The sequence below is a fragment of the Equus asinus genome, chromosome 15, assembly GCF_041296235.1.
Source record: "Equus asinus isolate D_3611 breed Donkey chromosome 15, EquAss-T2T_v2, whole genome shotgun sequence".
NCBI lineage: Eukaryota > Metazoa > Chordata > Mammalia > Perissodactyla > Equidae > Equus > Equus asinus.
Window position 1 is genome coordinate 6,598,239 of NC_091804.1, and position 27,729 is coordinate 6,625,967.

The following is a 27,729-nucleotide window of genomic DNA, read 5'->3' on the forward strand; positions in this document are numbered from 1 at the left end:
CTTGGTACTGTTCTTCCATCTTGTCTACAAGTAAAACCTTATGACATTTATCCTATACTACACACAAAAATTAAGTCAAAATAAACATTAAGATCCAAATTATAAAACTCTTAGAAGAATACATAGGGGAAAACCTTCATGACACTGGATGTGGCAAAGATTTCTTAGATACGACACCAACAGCATAGGCAGCAAAAGAAAAAGTAGATAAACTGAACTTCATCAAAAGGTAAAACTTTTGTGCATCAAAGGATACTATCAACAGAGTTAAAAGGCAACCCACAGAATGGAAGAAAATATTTGCAAATCATATACCTAATAAAGGGTTAATATCCAGAAGAAATAAAGAACTCCTACAACTCAAGAACAAAAAAACCCAATTCAAAAATGAGCAAAATACTTGAATAGACAGTTCCCCAAAGAAGATACACAAATGGCCAACAAGCACATTAAAAGATGCTCAACATCACTAGGCACTAGGGAAATGCAAATCAAAACCACACTGAGATATCACTTCACACCCATTAGGATGGCTATTATTAAAAAAGAAAAAAGAGGGGCTGGCCCCGTGGCCAAGTGGCTAAGTTCACGTGCTCTGCTGCAGGCGGCCCAGTGTTTCGCTGGTTCAGATTCTGGGCGCGGACATGGCACTGCTCATCAAACCACGCTGAGGCGGCATCCCACATGCCACCACTAGAAGGACCCACAACGAAGAATATACAACTATGTAGTGGGGGGCTTTGGGGAGAAAAAGGAAAAATAAACTCTTTAAAAAAAAAATGAAAAAAGAAATTAAAAAGCATTGGCAAGGATGTGGAGAAATTGGAACCCTCGTGCTTTGTTGGTGGGAATGTAAAATGGTGCAGCCACAGTGGAAAATGATAAGACAAATCCTCAAAAAATTAAACAGAGAATTATGAATATGATCTAGCAATTCCACCTCTATGTGTACACCCAAAGAACTGAAAGGAGGGACTTGAACAGATATTTGTACACCCATGTTCACCGCATTACTCACAATAGCCAAAAAGCGGAAACAACCCAAATGTATGGACGGATGAATGGATAAACAAAACGTGGTAGATACATACAATGGAAGATGAGTTAGCCTTAAAAAGGAATGAAATTATGATACATGTTACAACATACAAGAACTCTGAAGAAACAGTATTAAGTGAAATAAGCCAGACCACAAAAGGACAAACATTGTATGATTCTACTTACGTGAGGTACCTAGAGTAACCAAATTCATAGAGACGCAAGTAGAACAGTGGTTACCAGGGGGTGGGGGAAGGGGAAGGAGTTAGTGTTTAATGGGTAGAGTATCAGTTTAGGAAGATGAAAAAGTCCTGGAGATAGATGGTTGCACAACAAGGGAAATGTCCTTAATCGCACTGAATTGTACGCTCAAAATGGTAAAATGATTAAAATGCTAAGTTTTGGGTTATTTATATTTTAGCATAATTAAAAAAGAAAACCTAATGACATACACACACCCAGAGATCCCACGTATTTTCTATGTGTAAATGTGGGTAAACATATTTTTATTAAGTCTAGAAGAAAACATAGAACTTATTAATGGTGTTACCGCTGGGAATGAGAGATTATGGTCATATGGCCAAAAGCATCTTTAGAGTATCTTAAACTCCTAATTTTTTCAAGGATATTTATTTATGTATTACATGTAACAAAAATTGATACAAAAATGTTATTTTATGGGCTCACGAGAAAAATAAAAGGAAAAGAACTGCTTCTATAAAAACACCGTTCTACTCAGGAATCCTATAAAAACTTACTAATAAAAAATAATATTTCTAACCTGGTACTTTCCAGTTAACACACTGTTTGCCTGAAATTTTAAAAATAATAATAAGAGAAAGGTACTTCCCAGGAGAAAATGAAGGGAGCAAAGGGACAACATGAAAAGAAAAAAAAAAAGAATCCACACAGCATAAGGCCAGATCTAGTCTGGATTCTGAAATGAAATTTTATACAAACTGTACTTAGCCCCGAAGGTTCCACGACCCAACAACGACACCGACATTAACAGCAGCCTCTGCCTGCCCTCTGCAGTCGGACCACTGCGATTCCCGAACAGAGCCTCTGCTCGGGGGGTACTCTGGGGCATCATGTTCCCGACTGAGCAGGAGGGGTGGAAAATAGAAACAAGGCCACAAACTTGGATCTTTCCATTACACAGAAATTGAGGCTTCCAGGCTTCACTTTCATGATTAAAAATAGAAAAAGAAATTGACTTCACATTTTATGGAAAGTAGTCAAAGGAATACATTTTAGGTGAAGAATCTTCATAGAAGTGCTATTCCTTTGCATTTCATATTGATAAAAATAACTAAGATGGTAGAATAGGCAGTAGAAATGCCTATGGTGAGGCTCCCGATCTGCCCCCAGCACGGGGTACACGGGTGTCCCCCATGACAACCACCTCCAGCCCTGGATTCCCGCTCCACCTCTGGGGCTGCAGCTACCCTTCTGACAATTACTTCCCATAATTTCCAAGATCCATGAATGCCAGGAAACATACTTTTCCAAAAGTAAACCTTTTTTTCCCTCTAACAAGCTCTGAATACTTAGATTTAGAAACTGTCCTGACAACATAAGTTAAGATGGTATATATAAATCAAATTCAATATAAATGTTGTTTCTCAGGCCTTTAACAATTTCTTTTTATAATATAAGTTTTTTGCATTTTGGGGAAAGCTGGGCAATAGTGAAACATCTGGCTTCACGGTGACCTGAAGAAGGGGGCCTGAATCCCTGAAATTTGCTTTTTTGTTTTTTACCCCCATCGAACAAAGGTGCTGGCTTTGTGTCCAGACTGTGGCCAAGAATCACTCAGAATCAGGGGTGAGCATCACACCCCTTGATGTCTAAATGTCTGATCTCATCCTAGAAACTCAAGGAAACTCATGCCATGGAATCCCTTCACCACCCTACTCTGGAGGCAGGAATGGGGTCTTTCTTGGAGCAAACTGTGGGAGGTGAGACTTTGCAGTATGTCCTAATGCTCAAACAATGGTATGAACGAATTCAAACATGAGTCATTTACAGAAAAGCTCTGCTGTGGGAGGCAGAACACCAGGGTGGTTGACAGCCTCCAATGTAAATCCAGACTCTCCATAGCTCTCATCGACCTGTTACAGGAGCTCCTAACTGTTCCCCCTGTTGCCCCCTCCCCGACCGACACTACAATCCAGTCTCAGCCATCACTGCAAACACACACACATGCTCTCTGTTCTAGTAACTCTCCAGTTTACTACCAATAAAACCTGAATTTCTTACCCAGGCCTCCCACCATCAGATCCAGGTCACAGTTCTGCCCTCATGTCCTACCCTCTCCCTGCCACCCTCCAAGCACCAGCCCACTGGCCTTCCTTCCACCAGCTGCCCAGGGCTCCGCACTTGGGGACCCCTCCGTCTAGCATATTCTTCCCTCAGTCTTCACGTGGCTGGCTCCCTCTGAGCTCAGGTCCTTCCCCAGCCCTTGAACCTAAGGTAGCCCCATAAGGTAGTATCCTCTACGTAGAGCTCTCCCTGTTTTAATTTCTTTATATTATCACAATTTTAAATTCTACTTCTTTTTTCATGTTTCCCACTAGAATGCAAGCTCCACTAGAGCTTGTTCCGCACTGTAACTATATGCAAGGCCAGCACAGAGTGGGCATCCTATAAGTACCTGTTGGATAGAGAGAGGAGTGGGGGGCAGCTAGGTGAGTGCACAGAGAGATGGACAAATGGGTGAAAGGATAGGTGGATAAATGAACAAGCAAACTAACAAACGAAGGAGCATGGGCTATTATTAAGTGTATTAACCACTATGAAATCAGTACCACAGCATTCAAAGGCAGGAAGACCTCCCCGACGGGCACTGAGGTAAGCATCATGAATGAAGCACTGTCTGAAAGGGACCTTAATACTTGGGGGAAGGCAACAGGTACAGATAGGGAAGGAGTTCATTTCAGGTGGATGAACAGATACACAAAGGGGAAAAAAAAAATGACACATCCATGAAAGAGTAAATAATCTGCAGGAAACTAATCCTACAACTCAATGTGAAAAGCTTTTATTATGAACTTAAGTAATACACCGTAAAATATGAACTCTTAACAATGTCCCTTGTGTGTCTAAATGTAAATGATTAGTCAACTGCCCATGAAGCCTCGACATTCATGCATTTTACTAAACAGCAATTCTCCAAGCAAAGACTTAGGTGCTGCTCATCCTGGGTTTTTATTCCAGTCCCATCAATAAGTCAACTGATGAGTAAGGAATTCTATGTCTGGTATTCAAAAAACCAAGAGAACTATAAATTGCTTTTCAACTAAAAATCTAAAGAGGCTACACCAACGCAATCTGGCACAGCCACTGGGCAATCCACACACTGGGCTCATCTCTCTTAAGAAACAAGTTATTCCGCTAGCACATGCCTCAATGTCACTCGATAGAAGGACCCATCATCAGTCACTAACGCATTGAGCTGTTACTGCTCTATTGGCTCTTCCCTGACACATCTGTAACTGTGTCGGGAAGGCACCACTCTCTGGGAAGACTTCCATCACTGCTGTGTGTATGGCGGGGTCGTGGATGAGGGACTGAGGGGCACTGATGAATGAGAACAGCCTCATATGTGACCTCAATAATCAAGCCCAGCCATCTTGATTCTGGCAACTGCAGTAACACAGATCATAAAGTATTTTTAGACATTTTCGCTGGGGGGGAGGGGGCGGGCAGGGTGGAGTAGATAAAAATGGAAACATCCAATTTCTTCTTGTCCATTAGTTCTCAAATGTGAGTGTACTTGAGGAGCACACACAAAAAACATAAATCTCCTACTCTTCTGCCTTTCACATCCAGACATGCCAGGAACTTTGGTTCAGGAAACCTGGGGAGGGGGAGGTGGCCAAGACTCTGCATTTTAATATGCACCCTTGGTGGCTTGAGGCGGCGGTCCCCAGACAGCCCTCTGAGGAGCACGACTACCAGCCCCTGAGTGACTTTGGTGAAGAGAGAATGTGTAATCCCCGCACCCAACACCCTGTAGCCAGCCAGCATCTTCACTTCTTTGGGGCCTTCCAAGAATGTGATGAAAGCCCTGGACCCTCCCAACAAAAGGCACACGCACACACAGATACACAAAAAACTTGGAGGACACACTCAGGGCAGTTCATGAACCCCTAATAGCCCGCTTGACCCAATTCACACCCTAGCACCTGTCGTTATCTTCTCTTAGAGGCTAACCAGATTAAAAAAGATAAACCCCTTGTCAGTCCGACAGCACCCAGACTATGGTGTGTTGGCAAAACACCTCTGTGTAGTTATGTGTTTTATCTATGGGGCAATCCTTCAAAAAAGAAATAGAAGAAGAGCTTCATTTTTTATTTCTATCACTTTTAGATCATTCTTCTCCTTCCATTAGTAATGCAAATGTTTGAACAAGGCTTTCTGCAAAATACCACTGACTGACTGAACATTTTTCTACAATTACCCAGGACTATGAAGCTCCTCATAAATTAGCTAAAAAGCTAAGAATTTCCAATTAAAATCTTGAGTCTGGGGGCCGACCCAGTGGTGTAGCGGTTAAGTTTGCACGTTTCGTTTCGGCAGCCTGGGGTTCGCCGGTTCTGTTCCCGGGTGCGGACATGGCACCGCTTGGCAAGCCATGTTGTGGTAGGCATCCCACATATAAAGTGGAGGAAGATGGGCCTGGATGTTAGTTCAGGGCCAGTCCTCCTCAGCAAAAAAGAGGAAGATTGGCAGCAGATATTAGCTCAGGGCTAATCTTCCTAAAAAAAAAAATCTTAAGTTGTATAATTAAATTATTGCCGTGCTCAACGTATAAATCCATAGAAGGAGAAACTTTACCTCCTTCTCTTAGGAATAAAAAAAAAATGCTAGTTAATCTTTGGCAGGTCAAGTCAGTAAGGTAAGGAGTTTGTTTTTTTAACACATCCACAAATGAGATTAGGAGTTTAAAATAACTAAGAATCTGCCCAAAACACATACACAAGAACAAACAAAGCCCTTAAACCTTGAATGCGCTAACCCATTAGTACCCTGAGAGAGTTGTTTAAAGCAAAACAGATGTTTTTCTCTAGTTGGAAATTAGAAATGTTTTATGTGTCAAAGGTAGAAGAGGAGAAGATCATAGTTTTAAATTTACCAGTCATATTCCAGCAGCGGGAAACAAACTCTTTAATTTTTGCAATTTCAGTAACACATGCTATGGATTTAAGAAGGTAAGATGAAGGTCAATTGATTGATCAATCAATCAGTGGGTGCCCAGGCAGAGAGACAGTGATGTATCTCTTGGAAAGGCTTCTTTTTAATACTACAGTGTACCAACTTAGGACAACCATCTATACGGAAACAAATTAAAACACTAAAACAAAAGCAATCCCTTGCAGTGCCCCAACTAGGAGGAAGCTAGCCTGCTTGGAAACATCTAGGAAGCTCCCAATCTTTCCCACCAGCCAGATATGCACGCCCAGGGCAGGGACCTCCCCCCACTGACAGGACTCAGAGAGGCTCTGGCTGCTGGTGAGCAGAGGACGGGGCTTAGGGAGACCAGAAGCCCACCCAGCCTCCACACGCAAGCCTCTCCCCAGAGGGCTGTGCTGCTTTCCTGACTCAGAAAGTGGATGTCCACACTGAAGGGATCAGAAAACCAGGGGTGATTCCTGTAGCCAAAGAAGCCAGGTGCCAGCCCACCCTGTTGGGAAGCCTTCTGTACACCAGGCGAGCTCACCGGCACGCCCACCATGACACTGTGACAAAGATGAACAGCAGCAGCAACAAAAACTCTGGAACGCAGCAGCTCGCGTTAAGTTCCCACTTTGGTTTCAGTAACACTCCAGTATAAACAAAGCAAGACTCTCAGTCAACATCTGTTCAATAAATCAATGTGACAAAATGAACTGATGTAGAATAAATGACAGGATCTGGGTACCATTTTGGCAACCAGACTTGGAAGCTCACTCTTGTGGCAAGTCAGCTTGAGCCTGGCTCAGGCCAGGCAAAAACTGAAGTTGAAACCAACACAGATTGGGGAGCTAGCACCTGGAGTTCAAGCCTGAAAAAAGAATGAAAAGGGGAATACATACATTTAAATAAAAGTTCTTCTATGAAGAAATGCAAACTTATGGGTATCAACATAATTCTTCCTTATATTCAGAATACTTCCCATTAGACTTGTCCCTCAAAGTGAAACGTACAGGAATTCAGAGCCCATCTTTGTGCACCTGCAGTGGGGTTGCCACCTGTGTCCTCGCCTGTCCTCTATTTCACCTTCTGGATTCCACAGCACACATTACTGAAAAGGCTCCCCTGTCACTGGAAATACAAATAAATGAAACCGAATGGAGCTCTTTTCCCCATCCCCTCTCTCTCCTGCACATTTCTTTCCAATCCTACAGAAGCCGTGAATGTCTCAATCTAGACATTCCAAGGTTTCCAGGCTTAGGGATGGAGACTTGCTGACAAGACAAGTGTATGGAGAAAATTACAGGTGAAGTGATGATGATATTCAGAGAAGTACAAAGTTCTGGCACCATTTTTCACTGGTCAACTTATCCCAGTGATTTGTCAATAAACACATGAGCTAATTCAAAGATGTGTATTTGAAAGTCCATTTTTTCAGCTCCTTCCAGCATTTTAATTTAGTGAGGTTTTCAATCACACTAAATAAATGAGAACATAAATAATTAATGGCAACACTATGAACTAGGTGGGCTCAGGGGAGAGTCCCTCAATTACAAAATGCACCTCCTCATCGGGGAACCCCCCACCCTGCTCTCACACATGTGCAACCCCATCCATGGGCGACTCAGGGACCCCTGCTACAAGGAAAGCATTTAAGATGAAAACAAGAGCAAGAATAAGTTTCTACCATCAGGAATGGCTGACTAAGGTACTGAAATCTCCCAATATCTAGCCACCCATGGAAGAACTCAGGCACTAGCAATCTTCTGTAGGAATAATCAGGATGTTCCCACCAGAATCATATTCTTCCACAAAAACGCAACAGGGAAAACAGCCCCTGTCAGGTGGTTCTGCTACTGCGTCCATGCCCTGCTCCCTTTGGAACTACGTCCTTCAGAGCAAGAACTAACGCTCTTCTTCCAACTTCTTCTCACTGTCAGAACACGTCACGGGGCCCACACAGCAGCCTATAAATGCACGGGGCATGGTGCTGAGACAGCCAGGGGAAAACACGCCGAGGCTGCAGTAGCCAGTCCCGAAAACAAGCAGAGATATGGCTAAGGCAGGCAAACAACTAGGTCCCTTCACGAGCCCAGTCATCACCAGCAGTAGCTGCCTCACCCATAAATAGAGCTCTGGGACTCTTAAAAATCAGAATCTACCCTTAAGTGAAGTACAAGTTTGGACATAACTGAGAGTGCCTCCTGCCTGCCACATCCTCAAAGCTCAGCTGAACCCTCCAGTCCCCTGGGAGGCCTGTCCAGCTCAGCAGCAACGGCAATGGCATCAGACTTCTCAGAACTTAGGACACTCACAGACAGCACAGCTCACGGGCCCATGACACATGACTCCAAAACAAACTACACACCCGGGCTCACTTCCTGGGGCACGGCACTGAGCAAGACTCGGGGAGCCTGAGTTTTAGGAGTGGTGTGGACAGATGAGGAACGAGGAAACAAGCAGATGGCAACAGATGGTGCTAAGTACTGTGAAACAAATCATCAGAGCAATGTGACAGAAGAGCCGGCGGGGGCTTACTTGGGATTGAGGGGTCAGAGGACCTCCTCTGAGGAGGAGACACTGACACTGAGAACAGAGCCCAGAGGTAGGAAAGAGCGGGACCTGTTCTCAGAAGGGAGAGAAGGCAAGAGCAGGTAAAGCATCAGGACTGAAGGAAAAATGGGTGCAGAGCAGGCCAAGAGAGAGAGCGCCACAGGAGCCTGGGCATGGCCCCGGAGGGAACGCAGGCTGTAGTCTCAATGCATTTGGAAGGCGCTGAAGGGTTTTAAGCAGGAGCATGAAATGATGGCCTTGTGATGTTTCCTGAGTTGTCGTATACTGCTCTCTACTTGTTTCACTGCCATTAACCTCCCAGGTTTATGTGGCCCTAAATCCATTCCTGGGAGCAGGGACTGGGGTACGGCACTTCCTCCTGGTCCTCACAGTACCCAGCACACTGTCGTCTACTAAAATGACACTTGATGCATAAATACATATACACACACACACACATACACTGCTCATTTATTCAGATGGTTTAAAGAATATATATTTAAAAACTCGCCAAAAGAACCATTTCTCTATAATGTATGCAGCTTGCACTACCTATTGGATGGAATTGGAAAATAAAACACTTAGAATTAAAAGCTTAGTTGACAGAAATGCATATTTATCTATCAGTGAAATAATTTGGCTACAGTCTTCCTACCAACACAAAAGCAAAAAGATTAGCTATTTGCTGGAAGAGAAACCCCCTTCTTATTGAGACTGGAAAGGCAGAGACAGACCACAGGTAAAGGCCAGCACCCACCATCACATAGTCGCCACCTCCTGGAGAGCTGGAGGACAGAGATCTGAGTAATCTTCTAGGGTCTGAGACTTCTGATGTCAATTAACTAGTACATATAATTGAAAGTGACACAGGACTATTCATGCATTTGAAGAGAAAGCTCCCAAAAGATTCAGAAATAACTAAAATAAAAGACTTTCTTATCCTATAAGTTATCATGGCTTGTTAGAGGTTAAAAATAGGGGCCAGCCCCGTGGTGGAGTGGATAAGTTCGCGTGCTCCGCTGCAGCAGCCCAGGGTTTCCCCAGTTTGGCTCCTGGGCATGGACATGGCACCGTTCGTCAGGTCACTTTGAGGCGGTTGTCACAGGCCACAACTAAAAGGACCTGAAACCAAGATATACAACTATGTACCCGGGGGATTTGGGGAGATAAAGCACAAAAAATATATATATAATGCCTATTTGTTTTTATGTTGTAAATAAGAAAAGAGGGGGTATTAGGTGAAAGAAGGTTGAAGATCCTAAAGATATAATGTATTACTCTTCCACCCCTAGAAAAATTTAGAATGAGACAAACCCGGCTACAATTTTTCTCCAAATAGAGTTAAAGCAGAATAATAAATCAAAACTATAAAATAATCGTCAACTAAAACCAGAGGGAGTAGGCAGAGGTAAGAGGAGAACTGGGGGAGAGTGGTATCCTGGAAAACAAGGTTCAAGACAGTTGGTTTCCAGGGATGAGTGGGCAACAATGGCAAGAGCTGTGGAGCGGTCAAGTAGGGTGGGCCTGAGAAACAGTCACAAAATAAAGCAACAAGGTTACCGGGGAGCTCGAGGAGAGTCTATGCAGATGAGGACTCAGTTCTCAGATGGAGATCCTTGGGAATTTTAAAAGCGAATGGGAATAAGATGGATGAGTGAGAGACAGACTGACTTGACAAGAGGATACAGGGCTTAGTGGAGGCTAATGAGAAGGTGGATGGGGAGGGCTCCACAGCCCAGGGCAGTCTGGCTCCACAGGCACGCAACCTGTGCAGTCACAGAGGTCCCCCCATTCAGAACGGCTCCACCCTTGGTTTCATGCTCTGTTGTCACCATCTTGAAATTCTTAACAATTTTTTAACAAGGGGCCCCTCATTTTCATTTTGCACCGGGCCTCACAAATTACAAGGCCAGTCCTGGCCCAAGGAGTGGTGCTGGCCTCAGCACCAGGAAGGGCGGCTCTGCTGCCACAGTAGGAAAAGGAGATAGAGAATGCCGCCTGATGGCTTCTTTCTCTGTGAAGGAGAAAGAGAGTCATCTACCATGAATAAGCAAGAGGACAGACAAAGGGAGAGAGGTTAAAACCTCCTGCAGGGAGGAGAAATCTGGTAGACGCCACCTTCATCAAGTGATCGAGGTTAACATCGCCTGTAGGAAGACAAATCAATACCATGTACTTCCTCCTATGATGCACCAAGAAGGGCACAAGATCACTTTTGAGCTATTTGCTATTCCTGTCCAACGCACAAGCTCAATGTATTCACAGAAAATCCAAATTGAGGAACATTCTACAAAATAGCAGACCAGTATTCCTGAAAAGTGTCAAGGTCATAAAAGACAAGAAAAGGCCAATAAACTGTCACAGATTGGAGAAGACTAGGGAGGAATGACAACTAAATGCCATGTGGGATTATCTTGAAACAGAAAAAGGGCATTAGAAAAAAAACTAGTGAAATTTAAATAAGGTTTGTAGCATAGTTAACAGTATTGTGTCAATATTAATTTCCATGTCTTGATCAGTATATTATGATTATGTAAGAAAGTAAAATTGAGAGAACCTGGGTAAAGAGTGTATGGGAACTCTCTTTTTTCAACTTTTCTATGTCTCAAATTATTTCGAAATAAAAAGTTTAAATTTTCATGTGGATTTTTCATTTATGATTTTATTTAATGTCCATAATTCCAGGAACCTCAATTATCACCTCTGAAGTCTAGCACCACTGCGTCAGACATGTTCTTGGTTCTCTATCAATCCAAAGAATCAGTAACAAAAAGGAAGGTTATGTTCCACTTAAAAATGATGACTTTGAACAGCTCACACAGACTTAAGTTTCTATAACGCTTCCCCCACACCTGCTGCATCAGTCCACTTCACAGCACCTAGCACGAGAAGGGCAGGGGGAGGGAAGGAAGAACAGCAATGTCCCTTAGTTCTCACTTCTCTGCCTGCCGCCTTGTGTCTAGAAGGCCAGTAAGTGGTTGCATTAATTAAAGCCTTTACAAGTGTTAAGTATCTATGAGAACCACACAGGTTGCAAGGACTGTCACAGATTTCCTTTCTCTATTTTAATTAAAATTTTTTCTCAAAGCTTACAGAGTTGGCAGCAAATCCAGGTCAGATGTTGCTTCAGAAAAATGAGGATTTACAAAGAACCTCGGGTGGCAGATCTACCCACACCTGGGACAAAACCCACTCCATGTAACCATTCTGAATTAGTGAATAGCCAGTCCAGGGCCGAGTGGAGTTGTGCTGCTACTCTGCTGCCACCCAGTGGTGTGTGGGAGCCAAGGCACCTCATCAGGGAACAGGAGGGCCAGAGGAGGAACTGGACTCTACAAAAGACATTTCCTCTGGAATCCAAAGTCGGGAGGAGGCAAGGAAGAAGTGCTGTCCTGCCCAGCGCAGCAGTAAGGAGATACAGTGTAAACGGATGCATCCTTGGGAAGGGATATATTAAAATAAATACTAGGTTGCTGTAGTGAAGTGTTTTCTCTACCTCAGAAGGAAAACTGCTCCAGGAACGAAATCGAAGCCAAAAGATATCACAGTCGCCCAGGAGACAGACTCTAAAATCTGATTCCAGGCTTACCTGCTTTGGGTCAGAGGTAGCAGCGCCAAGAGCCGGGGATTCCAGTTCTATGGTCACAGGCCCATCGTTCTGAATGTGGACTTGCATGTAGGCACCAAACTTGCCATCTGAAAGAGCAATTCAAAGTTACAAGAGATGCAGGCCCCAGATCACCCCATCTGAAAAGCACACCTAGATCAACGTCCTCAGAAACCTGGGGAATAGGACTGGCGCACACCTCGAGTAGTGAGGGAAACAAAATTAAACAGCAAGAGATGCCACTGCTCGCCCCACAGCCTTGGCAAGAAGGAAAAGATCCAGTAGCAGCAGGCGTCGGAGAAAACGTGGGTTAGCAGGGCTGTAAGACGGTGGGAAGGTGAATTGGTATAACCACTTTGGAGGGCTTTTTGGTGCCGTACCGAGTAAAATTCAAGTCAAACACACCTGACAACTCTGGAATTCCACTTTGGGGAGTCTACTCTAGAAACGCTTGTATAACAAGAAATGTTCAAGAGCATTCACTCTGGCAGTGTTTATAAAAGAAAAAAGGGGACAGAATCTGACTGTCCTCAGCAGGGGAATGAACGTATACACATTGCCGTAACTCCTCAACGGAATACCATATGGCAGCCTCATCCATCAACATGGCAAACCTTAAAAAGATAATGGGATCTTTAAAAAGTAACTTACAACAAAGACACATCATTATGATAACATTTATACGCTATTTTTAAATACCCAAAACAAACATGGGCAGGAAAGATGAACGCCAAGCAGAGGACAGTAGCAACATCCACAATGAAGAGAAGACAGGGGTGGTGGGATTTGAGAGAGAGATCTGAAGTAAATGTGACCAACTGGGAATGAGTACACTGGTGTCTATTTTCTATATGTTTCATAATTAAAATTTTTAAGCAAATCAAATATAAAAGGAAAAGAAAGCTTAGGAGGCTCCTCCCGAATAATCTCATAAACTGCCCTGTACCTGACCCGCAGGCCTGCATGGTCTAAGAAGGAGCGGGAGGTCCTGCTCCCCTGCTGTAGGGTCAAAGGCAGGTCAAGCTACCCAAGCACTGCAGGCCCGAGAATTGAGGAGACACCTTGCTCCCCGTGGGACGGGACTGCCCAAAACTGGGGGCCACTCATCTCCCCCTGCCCCACATCCCTCCCTCACATCAACAAGGCAGCAGAACCATCCTGTTCCCCAGGATGCGCTGTCAAACTGGCCACAGGCTACCCCAGACAAGTGTGCCTCTCTATGTCCTATTCCTAATCTTCTGTTTAACACCCAAACCCACTCAATTGTGACTAATCAATTCCCAAGTAGTGAATTACATTTATAAAGAAAACCAAGCACATGCTTTGAGAGATAATGTCATGGAATAACCAGAATGTCAACTCCATCCATCCAAGCATCTCTGTTAAGTGCTGGGCATAAACACTGCTGATGACACATACACTCACTCAAGGGAACACAATGCTCTTGACAAGCAGGGAGGGTTACTTGCACACCATTTCTGATAAATCCGAAACTAAGAGAAGAGTTGGGTCCATAGAATTAAAATAAATATGAGTCCTCAGAAACTGAGAACCATCAGGAATTCTTCTGTTCCCACCCACTGTGAAGAAGCAGAAAGAGTGTATGAGATACAGTCCTCATTTGAAAGTCACTCACAGCAACTACGTGCCAGGCACAGTGCTAGAGACCAAAGACCCAGCTCAAAGGCACAGACAGCCGTGGTGCTCATGAACCCTGAGATCTACTGTGGGAGACAGATGGGCCCGCCAGAGTGATGACGCAGCACAGTAGACCATGAGGGATTCTGGCTCTGGAGGCCAGAGAGGGTCAGAGTCCCTACCTTGGGGGATGGGAAGTAAATGAGAAAGGCTTCTTCGGTGGGTGTACACAAGGTCCAGGACTTGAAGGGCAACCAGGACTCAGGCTGGAAGAGAGGACAGGCTCAGCTCCTAACTAGATCTGAGAACTTGGCAAGTTTCTTAACCTCCCAATGGTTCAGTTTCTTGCACGCACCACAGGGATACTAACGAGGACCTCAGTCATGGAGAAACTTCAGTGAGACCGAGCACGGAAGTGCCCGGGACGCTGGCTAGCACATCAGTGCGCAAAATCACTGTGTGCTCTTACTATTATAAAAAGCCATGTTCAAGAGGCTCCACCAAACCACAACAGAGATTTCCAACTGTGTCCTGCCAGGTGTTCCTTGAATAAAGAATGCTACAATCACATGTTTTTGGAAAATCACACTTGTTTGAACTCTCCCTTGGAGAATCACAATATACAGCAGCATATAACAGGCTCTCGGGACATCCTGGAGCAGAGAAATCTATTTCTTTTCTTTACTCTGGTGGTCCCCAAACTCCCCTGGGCAGGGAGCCCTATTTCACACAGACTATCCTTTATTGTACAGACGACCCTCTGGGAGAGGCCAAGGAAGAAAAAAGCAGCCCAAGGTGGGCCATCCTGGAGCCTGGAGCCTTTCTGGCTTCCCGCCTGGAGAGCGGATCTGCTCTCAGGTCCTGGGGTCCTCAGACATCAGACCCGCCATCGTGTGAGGTGACCTCTGTGAGCCTCTGCTCCTGCCACCACAACCACACAATGTCCACCTCTGATTCTTCCCCACCTGGTATTACTCCCTCCAATGATTCTTAACCTCATGGAGGGTCTTAGCAAAATGGGCACACTGTTAGTTTTCTTCAGAGCACAGACAGTAGCAGTGGAAACTATTAGAAGCACCCAAGCTGTTCGCCATTTTTATAGGCAAGATTAGTCCAGTTCCTACTGGGTAGCCAAATGTGCTCAAATAATGGGGACCTTCCATGACCTCCTATCCGATTAAAGTGGCTGTTCAAATCTACAGAGCTTTTGTTTCATCCATGTCAGACTAGCTAAAAAGACATCAGCTGGGAAGGAAATCATGTGTTTAATTGCATGCTAAAATTATGGCTACAATTAGTAGCGAATTTCAGCCGCTTCACTCCTCAGGGAAGCTGAAGGCAGACTCAGGAGGAAAGGAATTATTTCCGACCTGGATTTTCTGTTGCCAGGATATATGGCATATGCTTCGCTGAGTTTATCATTCCAAGTAGAAAGAAATTTATTTTCTTTTCCTGTTTTTCTTCAGTTAAGAACAGAACTATTATCTGAATTTCCATTTGTACAGACAATAAATCCAAAGACATGTTTTAAGAGGTCTTAAAATGGTAACATTTTTTCCAGTGCAGATCAAAGAGTAAAGTCCCCAAGAAAAATTATATTGGCCAGGGAAAACAAAAACATTTTTTTAAATAATCTTAAAAGACAGAAACATATCTACAAAACATCTGGGCTCCAATGGTGATATAATCAAGTCGTTCTTAAATCTAAGTCCCAGGGTTCTATACAAAGCAGAGGAGAAGCATGTGTCAGACACGGTTGTGCCACATGTTTCCAGCAGGAGAACTCCCCAAGGGAGCCAAACCCACCGTGACCTGGTCTGCAGCAGCAGCTATCTGAGGCCCCATGAGAGCACCTTATTTACCTGCAAGGGCTGACGTGCATGCCCCTTTGAACAACGCTTGGCTGTGTAGCACCACCCACCAAGAAGCCACGCCCTGCCTCTCTGTGTCCTGGTTTGTTCCAGGATGGCAGCAGGACAGTCACCACAAGGAGGGTACACATGAGTTGGTACAGGCAGGGCACTGGGCCCAAAGCCCAGCCATCAGTGCACGGGAAATCTCAGTCACTGTTACTATTGTCATTCCTACCATAGTTCATGGTAGTAGATGGGCAAACGGCAGGGGAGGGAAGTGGGTGGAGGGCAAGCAGAAAACCACACCAAAAAAGCATGCTACTGGCATGGTGGTTAAGTTCACAAGCTCCACTTCAGTGGCCTGGGGTTCGCAGGTTCAGATACCAGGCATGGACCTCCACAGCGCTCATCAAGCCATGCTATGGCAGCAACCCACATACAAAATAGAGGAAGACTAGCACAAATGTTAGCTCAGGGACAATATTCCTCAGCAGAAAAAAAAAAAAAAACACCACACATGCTATTGAAGAAGAATGAGGAGAATAGAAGGCCCAAGTTCTCTGCTCTTGTGAGCCAGCTCTGCACAGCTGGGGCTCGGTCTACCTCTGGGTCACTGGTCCTGGACACTGGTCCTGGACACTGAGCCTCAGGCCAGCCCATCTAAGCACATCTCCAAAGGTGGCTCCCTCTGCCATCAAGGCAGCACCCTACCGGTCACGCTTCCTCTTTGTTACTTTCAATGTGTTCAGAGGCTGCGCAGGGAAAAGGGTGTAACTGATCAACACCCCAACATCAGTGCACAGGCTGGGAACCAAGAAATCAAGCAAATGTGTGGAACTTGAGGCTCAAAATAAGCATGTGGTGAGGCTAGGCTCTTGTGGCTGGAGGAGTCTGGTCTAGATGTACAGGCTTACACCGTGCCTGGAGCCTGTAGGAATGTGACATGGTGGGCTGTGGGCACTAAGGCAGCTGTCCAAAAGCACGGAGCTGCTTCTACAGACTCAGAGTGCTTCCCAGCCACCACCTCCCCAGAGGGCTAAGCTGATGAGGAGCACCATCTCTGGGAGCCTTCGACAGAGGCCAGCAGCTCCAGGAATGGCATTTCATAAGTGACTTGGCTGGTGAAAAGACTCAGTTGACAGAGAAAGGGCACCTTACAGGCCCTGGCAGGTGAGTGTCTCAGAGAGTGAGGGCCAGGCCTAGGTGGGCAGGATTAGAACCACTGTGGATTCCATCTACATTCAGGGCCATGGGAGAACTGGATCAGTGATCCCAGGAATCTTGCAGCTTCTCTCCAGGCTCAAGTCCCCCCTTATTGGTGGTCTGTGCGTGGCTCTGCAGCGGGTGAATCAACTTGAGGAAGACACCTCCTTTGGGCAGCAGATATCTCAGGCCTGGGATTCAATAACAAGAGAAAGTGGGGACAGGCCATGTGGCCCAGCATAGAAAGTGCCTGGTCACAGGAGAGAGAGGGTATCTGTCACCAAAGGGGAGCCACTCCAATTCCAAACCAAAGAGCTAGAAACAGGCACTTCCAGGAGTGACGTCAGCATCACAGCAGAGTGAGGTCTCTCAGGAATCTCTCCCCTCCAATATACAACCAAAAAAAAACATCCATAATCCAACAGAGGACATCCAAACACAACACAAAAAACGTCAGAGAGACCCATGCAGCCATACGACAGAGGGCAGAGAGACTGGAGCCCCACTCGGAGGAGGTGGAATGGAGTAAGAGAAATCTTCGTTCCCTCCCCTAAAGACTGTGATCCGGGACCACGGGAGGCCTCCAAGAGGGAAGGAACAGGGGAGGGGACATTCGTTCATAGGAACATCAAGGACTCCCAAGGGCCCTTGCAGGCTAGAGGGAAGCCCTCTACTGAGGTGAAAGCTTTCATGGTGATCTTATCAAGCCAACACCCCAGGACAGCAGAGGGAGAAAACCCCGAGAGCATGCAGGAGTAAGCACGCCTGCCCTGACCCACTCAGCACAGCCACAGCCCCTGGGATCTTGGCTGAAGGCAGAGGGCTCACAATACACGGCTCTTGACCCCGCCCCCCGAAAGGCAATAGGCAGTAAATATGACCAAATAATGACAACATGCAAGAGAGCAGAACTCCCTCTAGCAATATCAAACACTATATTATATCTCCAGACCAGAGAGAAAATGACAAGTACCCAGAAATCAGTCCTGAGGATCCAGAAATCAGTCCTGAAGATGCAGAAATACGTAATCTAATGACAAACAATTCAAAATAGCTATCAACAAAAAACTCAACAAGGTAAAAGAGAAGTTAGAGAAACAATTCAAAAAGTTTAGGAGCTACTTCACAAAACACATTGAAACTATAAAGAAGAATCAATCAGAAATATTACAGATGAAAGACACAATGGAAGAAATAAAACAAAATATGGATTCCCTGAAGGCTTGAGCAGACACCATAAAGGAGCATATCAGCATAATCGAAGATAACCATACTGAAACACTCCAGATAGAGGAGGAGAGAGAACTAAGACTAAAAATAAATGAAGAAAGTCTCCAAGAAATATCCAACTCAATTAGGAAATGCAACATAAGAAGTGTAGGTATTAGAGAAGGACAAGAGGAGAATGCAGTAGAAAGCTTGTTCAAAGAAATAATAGCAGAGAACTTCCCAAACCTAGGGAAGGAAATCCATGTGGAACAGGCTGCCAGATCTCCTAAACATGTCAATGTAAAAAGACCTACTGCAAGGCATACAGTAGTGAAACTGGCAAAAGTGAATGACAAAGAAAGGATACTAAGGGCAGCAAAGCAGAAGAAAATAACCTATAAAAGAACCCCTATCAGGCTTTCAGCAGATTTCTCTGCAGAAACCTTACAGGATAGGAGAGAATGGAATGACATATTTAGATCGTTGAAGGACAAAAACGTTCAGCCAAGAATACTCTATCCAGCAAAACTATCCTTCAGATATGATGGAGACATAAAAACTTCCCCAGACAAACATAAGCTAAGGGAGTTTGTAGCCACAAGACTCCTCCTACAAGAAATCCTCAAGAAGGGCCTCATACCTGAAAAAAAAAGGGGGGGGGCGGTGGGAAGGGGGAAAGGGGTTACAAAGCACGGAGTAAGGAGTTAAATAGGTAGACAGAATCAGAGCAGGACAGCAAATACTCAAGTACAGCACTAAAGACAAGGGGAAGGAAAACACCAAAAACAAAGACAGTCTTGCCATTTTAACCACAAACTCATAACACAAGGTGGAATAAGACATGAGAAAAACAACTTACGAGGGGAAGAGGACAGGGACTGAATTGGTTTAGTCTAAGGAAATTAGAGGTCATCAGAAAAGGGACAATCTTATTCATGAGATCTTGAATACAAACCTCAGGGTAACCACTAAACAAAAAAGTAGAACAGAAACACAAATAATAAATAAGGAGAAAATAAAGAAACACAACATTAAAAACTACATAACTTGATTGGCAGACCAAAATACACAGGACGAGAAACAAAGGAAATGCAGGAGAACCAGAAAACAAGTGATAAAATGGCAGCATTAAGCCCTCATATGTCGATAATCACCCTAAACATAAATGGATTGAATTCTCCAATAAGAAGACACAGTGGCCAGATGTGATTAAAGAACAAGACCCAACAATATGCTGCCTTCAGGAAACACATCTCAGCTCCAAGAACAAACACAGGCTCAGAGTGAAGGGACGGAAGATGATACTCCAAGCTAATGGCAAACAAAAGAAAGCAGGTGTCACAATACTTATATCAGACAAAGTAGACTTCAAGATAAGACAGGTAAAGAGAGACAAAGAGGGACAGTATATAATGATCAAAGGGACATTCCATCAAGAAGAAATAACACTTATTGGGGCCAGCCTCGTGGCTGAGTAATTAAGTTCGCACACTCTGCTGCAGCGCTCCAGGGTTTTGCCATTCAAATCCTGGGCACGGACATGGCACCGCTCATCAGGCCATGCTGAGCTGGCATCCCACATGCCATAACTAGAAGGACCCACAACTAAGAATATACAACTATATACCAGGGGGCTTTGGGGAGAAAAAGGAAAAAAGTAAAATCTTTAAAAAAAAAAAAAAAGATGAAGAAATAACACATAAATATCTATGCACCCCCCACAGGAGCAACAAAGTACATAAAGTAACTGCTAACAAACCTAAAAGAAGACATTAGTAATAACACAATAATAGTAGGGGACCACAATACTCCAATCACATCAATGGACAGATCATCCAGACAGAAAATCAACAAAGAAACAGTGGAATTAAATGATAGGGCGAGACCAGATGGACTTACTAGACACATATAGAACACTCCATCCAAAAACAGCAAAATATACATTCTTCTCAAGTGCACACGGAACATGCTCAAGGATAGACTATATGTTAGGAAAGGAGGCAAACCTCAATAAATTTAAGAGAATTGAAATAATAACAAGCATCTTTTCTGATCACAATGCTATAAAGCTAGAAATTAATTACAAGAAAAAAAGCTAAGAAAGGGACAAAAACGTGGAGACTAAACAACATGCTATTGAACAACCAATGGATCACTGAAGAAATTAAAGTAGAAATCAAAAAATATCTGGAGACAAATGAAAATGAAAACACACCATACCAACTCATATGAGACGCGGCATACTAAGAGGGAAATTCAATGCAATACAAGCTAACCTTAACAAACAGGAAAAAACCCAAATGAGTAATCTCAAACTACACCTAATTGAATTAGCGAAAGAAGAAGAAACAAAGGCCAAAGTCAGCAGAAGGAGAGAAATAATAAATGCTATCGAAACAAAAAAGGCAGTAGAAAGGATAAAGGAAACAAAGAGCTGGTTCTTTGAGGTTATAAATAAAATTGACAAACCTCTAGCCAGACTTACAAAGAAAAAACGAGAGAAAGCTCAGATAAATAAAGTTAGAAGTGAAAGAGGAGAAATAACAAGAGACGTCACAGAAATACAATGGACTATATAAGAGAACACTACAAAAACTATGCCAACAAAATGGACAATCTAGAGGAAACAGATAAATTCTTAGACTCTTACAACTCCCAAAGCTGAATCAAGAAGAAATAGAGAATGTGAATAGACCAATCACAAGTAAAGAGATTGAAATAGCAATCAAAAGCATCCCAAAGAATAAAAGGCCAGGACCAGACAGCTTCCCTGGGGAATTCTAGCAAACTTTCAGAGAGGCTTTCATACCTATTCTCCTCAAGATATTCCAAAAAATTAGGGAAGATGAAGGCTTCCTAACACATTCTATGAGGCCACCATCACTGATACCAAAGCTGACAAGAACAGCACAAAAAAGGAAAACAACAGGCCAATATCACTGATGAATACAGATGCAACAATCCTCAACAAAATATTGGCAAATCAAATACAGCAATACATCAAAAAGATCATCCATCATGATCAAGTGGGGTTTATTCCAGGGACAAAGGGATAGTTCAACATCCACAAATCAATCAATGTGATACAACACATAAACAAAACAAGGAATAAAAACCACTAGATCATCTCAATAGAGGCAGAGAAAGCATTTGACAAGATTCAACAGCCATTTATGATAAAAACTCTAAACAAAATGGGGATAGAAGGAAATTACCTCAACACGATAAACGCCACATATGACTAACCCACAGCCAACATTATACTCAACGGGCAAAAGTGAACACCATCCCTCTGAGAACAGGAACAAGACAAGGATGCCCACTATGACCACTCTTATTCAACATAGTACTGGAGGTTTTTGCCAGAGCAATTAAGCAAGAGAAAGGAATAAAAGGAATCCAAATAGAGAGTGAAGAAGTGAAACTCTCACTGTTTGCAGACAACATGATCTTATATATAGAAAACCCCAAAGAATCCATCGGAAAACTAACAGAAATAATTAACAACTACAGTAAAGTTGCAGGGTAGAAAATAAACTTAGAAAAATCAGTCGCATTTCTGCACTCTAATAACAAACTTAAAGACAGAGAACTCAAGAATACAATTCCATTTACAATCGCAAAAAAAGAATAAAGTACCTAGGTATAAATTTAACTAAGGAGACAAAGGACTTATACAATGAAAACTATAAGACATTACTGAAAGAAACAGCTAATGACATAAAGAGATGGAAAGAGATTCCATGCATATGGATTGGAAGAATAAACATAGTTAAAATGTCCATACTACCCAAAGCAATCTACAGATTCAATGCAATCCCAATCAGAATCCCAATGACACTCTTCACAGAAACAGAACAAAGAATCCTAAAATCCATATGGGGCAACCAAAGACCCTGAATTGCTAAAGCAATACTGAGAAAAAAGAACAAAGCTGGAGGCATCACAATCCCTGACTTCAAAATGTACTACAAAGCCATAGTGATCAAAATGACATGGTACTGGTACAAAAACAGGCACACAGATCAATGGAACAGAACTGAAAGCCCAGAAATAAAACCTCTATGGACAGCTAATCTTCAACAAGGGTGCCAAGAACATACAATGGAGAAAAGACAGTCTCTTCAATAAATGGTGCTGGGAAAACTGGACAGTCACATGCATAAGAATGAAAGTAGACCATTATCTCACACCATACTCAAAAATAAACTCAAAATGGATCAAAGACTTGAAGGTAAGTCCTGAAACCATAAAACTCCTGGAAGATAATATAGGTAGTACACTCTTTGACATCAAACTTAAAAGGATCTTTTCCAACACCATGTCTTCTCAGACAAGGGAAACAAAAGAAAAAATAAACAAGTGGGACTTCCTCAGACTAAAGACCTTCTGCAAGGCAAAAGAAACCAGGATCAAAACCAAAAGACAACCCACCAACTTGGAGAAAATTTTTGCAAATCATATATCCAACAAGGGGTTAATCTCCATAATAGAAGGAACTCACACAACTGAATAACAACAAGAAAAACAGCCTGATGATAAAATGAGCAGAGGATATGAACCGACATTTTTCCAAAGAAGATATACAGATGGCCAATAAACACATGAAAAGATGTTCAACATCACTAATCATCAGGGAAATGCAAATCAAAACTACACTAACATACCACCTTACACCTGTTAAAATGGCTATAATCACTAAGACTAAATATAACAAATGTTGGAGACGGTGTGGAGAGAAGGGAACCCTCATACACTTCTGGTGGGAATGCAAACTGGTGCAGCCACTATGGAAAACAGTATGGAGATTCCTCAAAAAACTAAAACTAGAAATACCATATGACCCAGCTATCCCACTACTGGGTATCTACCCAAACAACTTGAAATCAACAATCCAAAGTGACATGCACACCCCTGTGTTCATTGCAGCACTTTTCACTATAGCCAAGACATGCAAACAATCCAAGTGCCCATCAACTGATGACTGGATAAAGAAGATGTGGTATATATACAATGGAATACTACTCAGCCATTAAAAAAGGCTAATTCATCCCATTTGCAACAACATGGAAGGACCTGGAGGGAATTATGCTTAGCGAAATAAGCCAGAGTGAGAAAGACAAACACCAGATGATTTCAGTCATATGTGGAATATAAACAAACACACGGACAAGGAAAACAGTTCCGTGGTTACCACAGGAAAGGGGGTGGGGGTGGGCACAGTGGGTGAAGGGGAGCACCTATGTGGTGACATCAAGAAATAAGGTACAACTGAAATTTCACAACAATGTAAACTATTATGAGCTCAAATAAAAAATTTTAAAAAAACAAAAAAAAAACCACGGGCTTCCAGAGGAGATGGACATTAAGATAGTCAATGTCTAGAACCAAAGTCAACCTCTTGCTGGGAGGTTAAATTCTCATCTGGGCTGAAGTTCTGAGGTCATGGACTTGAGACAACTAATGTAGTCCTTGTTGCATAACAGGGAGGCTCAAGGCAAGGCTTTCTTTGCCCATCAGGCTTTGCTCATCTTCGGCTCTGCTGGGGTCCTCAGCGTCATTCTGCCTGGGATAACTGTAGCCAAGGCTGCCTGGTCAATTCACCGAGGCTCAAGTGAGCCTGTGTGGGGACAGTTCAGTGTTTAGCTGCTGAAGGACCTACATAGACCACTATGTGAAATAGCTCAGACACAGCTGCTGAGAGAAACTGAACTCCACTGCACACAGATACCCCTCCACCGAGAGCAGCAGAGTAAGAAAGCAGAGAGGGCCGTTTCTGAACTCATCAGGCCATGGGATTTGATTTCAGACTTCAATGCCTTTGGGTTTGAAAGCCTTTGAACTTGAATATGATACAGAATTTAAACCTGACCTGTAATTTTCCCCTGGGACATTGATAATGGGAGAGGGTTTACATTCAAATTCAGTGCCTCTCCATGTTGTTGGTGGTTTTTCTTATGTATTTTATTATTGGAGTATATTAATAGCATCACTTAACCTCACTGCAGTGAGGCAGAATAAGTTTCACACCTTGGCAGGAGAATGGCCTTGAAGGGGCTTCAGAGCAAGGTTCTGATGCAGATCAGAGTCTCTGGGGACAAAAGACACACATCACAAGCAGCCTGAAAGAGGTTCAAAGGTGGACTCAAAGGACTGAGAGCATAAATTTGGAGCCTCCCCTGAGTGGGGAGCCCCCACAGCCAGGGGGAGCCTCTGTTCAGAACCACCATCATCATCTCCTATCACCCCCAGGGGTAGAGCCACAGTCCTCAGAATAGTGTGCACATCTCCCTCTCTCCCTCTGTGTGTGTGTGTTTGTATAATTGTTCTTGTAATTATTATTGAGAAGAAAGAGTGATCCTTAAAAGATTCCCAAATTTGAAAGCAGGTTATTACCTTAGGATAAACATCTATGGGGGAAGTGGGTCACTCGGGCTGCTGTGCTAGGAACAACCTGAAGGGAGGCCCAGGTGGAGGCAGGAAACTCACAGAGAGGCCGTCATGATAATTCAAGTGAGAGATGACGATGACCTGGCCAGGGTGGGTGTAGCAGAAGTGCCGTGTAGTTGCTGGATTCTGTGTGGGTGTCAAAGGTAAAGCTAATAGGATTTGTTAATGGACCAGATGTGGAGGAAAGAGGAGTCAAGCAAACCTCGGAAGTTTTGGACCTTAAACGCATTTACTAGAAAATAAACTGAAAGTAAATGAAATACAGTAACAGGAAAAGAAACCAAATAAACCACACACAAAGTATGTAAAATGAAAAAAGTCAGGATTAAAGGAAAAATAATGACATATCAAACAAAAAATAACTAGACAGATTAACTTAAGAACTAGTTTTCTGAAAAAAATACTAAAAACTCTGAGAATAAAAGGAGCAAATACAACTAAAGCACAGTGAGAACAGGGACATGACCTTACATACAGAGATCCTTCTAAAGCACAAAAATACTCTGTAAACTGTCTTCCAATACATTTGAAACTCCAGGTGGAAAGGAGACACCCCGAAATGAAGTGCCTACAGGGGCCCACAGGTGCTGGGAAGCCGGCCCGACCAAGGGAGGCCACCCCAAGGGCTGCACTGACACGTTGTACCAAAACGAGTGATTCCTGTTATTTAAATTGGTCCAAACCACAGAAAACAATTAAAAGTTATCCAATTTACTCTGCAAGGTTAGTATTACCCTAATACTTGAACCCTAACACCCTAACAACTGGACATTGAGTATTAAAAAAAAATGCATAGGCCAATTTCGCCTTGGCTTACAGATGGAATAATTCTACAGGAACACTTGGCAAATCTCTCGCAGGCACACGTTAGAGGAACACTACGCGGTGACCAGAGGTTTCATCGGGCCGGCTCATGATCAGGAAATGCATTCCCTAGGTTAACACTCAGAGAAAAAGACACTGGAGAAAACCAGCTTCCCTTCCTATTTAAGAATGAAACATTTACTTGGCCAGCAAGGGAAGCTCACTTCTCTTAACTTTGACAAGACCACGTAGTTGAGCTAAGGACGAGAACTGACTCAGTAAACTGGAGGGCATGGAGCCCTCGCCAAGAGTGGTTATGGGAGAGCGTGGAGGCAAAGGCTGACTGAGCGGAATTACGAGAGAATGAGAGGAGAGGAATTAGACCGTGAGAACAGACAGCCCTTTCAGAGAGTTTGCAGTAAAGCGGAGTAGGGAAATGGGGAAGGAGCTGGAAGCGGCGCTAAGAGAGGCTGTCTCTGAGAGGAAGAACTAACAGCAGTTTGCAATCCAGTAGCAATGATCCAGGAGCGGAGGAGCAATGACTGACTGAGGAGACAGAGGGGGATGGCAGGAAGAACGCCCCTAAACAGGCCAGGACAGGGATTTGGTGGGCAGCAGAGGGGTCAGCCGCTGTGACAGGAAGGAAAGCAGTTCCTGGTGCAGATGCTGGCAGGCTGGCAGGTGGAGTGAGGGGACCTTCTGGAAGTTCTCTTCTGAGTGCTGCAATTTTCTCAGGGAAAGGTGACCGAAGGTCAATAGGTAAGGTGAGGGCGAAGGTTTGAGTAGAGAGAACAGTCACATAGGAGAATAGCTGAATGAATGAACAGGTCAATGTATCACAATTGTTGTGCCCACTCGCAGGTCACAACATGATGGATGTTTCCTCCAGTCATATTCAGCTGCACAGGCACACAAAGGCCAAGGGCTGGAGTTTTGCCAAGCAGGGTCAACACACCACAAAACAGTCAAGGGAGGTGAGGGAATATGCTAGAGGGTGATTATCATCATGGCCCACAGGATTTATGAATTTACAAATCTAACGCAATCCAAATAGAAATAACATAAATCGGTGTTGTCTGCTGGAACTAGACGAGCTGATTTTAAAATTCATGTAGAAAAATAATAATCAAGAATAGCTAGGAAAACTCCAAAAAGCAACATGGGTGAGACTCACCTTGCCCAATATGAAAGCACAGTGAAAACCTTCAATAACTAACACAGTGTCTTCAGCATATAGACAGACAAAAAGAACAGAATTCTGTTTCTACAAGATTCTAAAGGTAATAAATACATACAGGAATTTAATATGAAACAAATCCAGAATCTCAAATTAGTGGAGGTAAAGACGGTTTTTTTTAAATAAATGGTTTTGGGAAACCATTTAGTTACCACCTGGAAAAAAATAAATTTTGGATCCAGGCTTTAAATCACATACAGGATAAATTCCAAATGGACCAAAGATTTCAAAGTAAAAAAGACGAAAGCACAAAAGCGCTAAAGGGAAAAATAACCAGATGTCTTTGTAACTTTGGAGTAGGAAATGTCATAGAAATCATAAGAAACTATGATTCAAAATTCAGCAGACATTTCAAAAAATCAATAACCGACTATTTAAGGATCAAAAATGTCTGTCCAGGGGCTGGCCCCGTGGCTGAGTGGTTAAGTTCGTGCGCTCCGCTGCAGGCGGCCCAGTGTTTCGTTGGTTCGAATCCTGGGCGCGGACATGGCACTGCTCATCAAACCACGCTGAGGCAGCGTCCCATATGCCACAACTAGAAGGACCCACAACGAAGAATATACAACTATGTACCGGGGGGCTTTGGGGAGAAAAAGGAAAAAAATAAAATCTTAAAAAAAAAAAAAGGCTTTCAAGTTGATTTAAAAAAAAAAAAAAAAAAGTCTGTCCAGCAAACAATCCCTTAAGCAAGGTCAAAGGACAAATGAAAAAATGGATGAAAAATATCTACAACTCACAGCATATATAAAAAGCTCATAGAAATAAAGAACCTGACAAAGCACGTGGACATTTCACAGAAAAGGAAATGCAAATCACTCAAACACCTGTGAAACACCTGAAAAAAGTTCACCACACTTTGCACATTCAAACCACAAGGAGATGTCATTTTCACCTATAGGATGGGCAAAATGCTAGATCAAAATACACTCTGTCGACAAAGCTATGAGGAATACGGCAAT

General features: G+C 43.4%; 1 protein-coding gene across 6 annotated transcripts in view; it reads right to left on the reverse strand.

The window, feature by feature from the left end:
• DTD1 (D-aminoacyl-tRNA deacylase 1) overlaps positions 1-27,729 on the reverse strand; it is a 172,539-nt gene that overhangs the window by 115,986 nt on the left and 28,824 nt on the right. For all 6 annotated transcript variants that reach the window (XR_011494539.1, XR_011494538.1, XR_011494537.1 and 3 more), the window contains exon 4: positions 12,359-12,465. Coding sequence is in view for 2 of the 6 variants with exons in the window: in XM_044748305.2 (XP_044604240.2) it covers positions 12,359-12,465 (107 nt within the window). In the remaining 4 variants the exon portion in view is untranslated. The remainder of the gene's footprint in view (positions 1-12,358; positions 12,466-27,729) is intronic.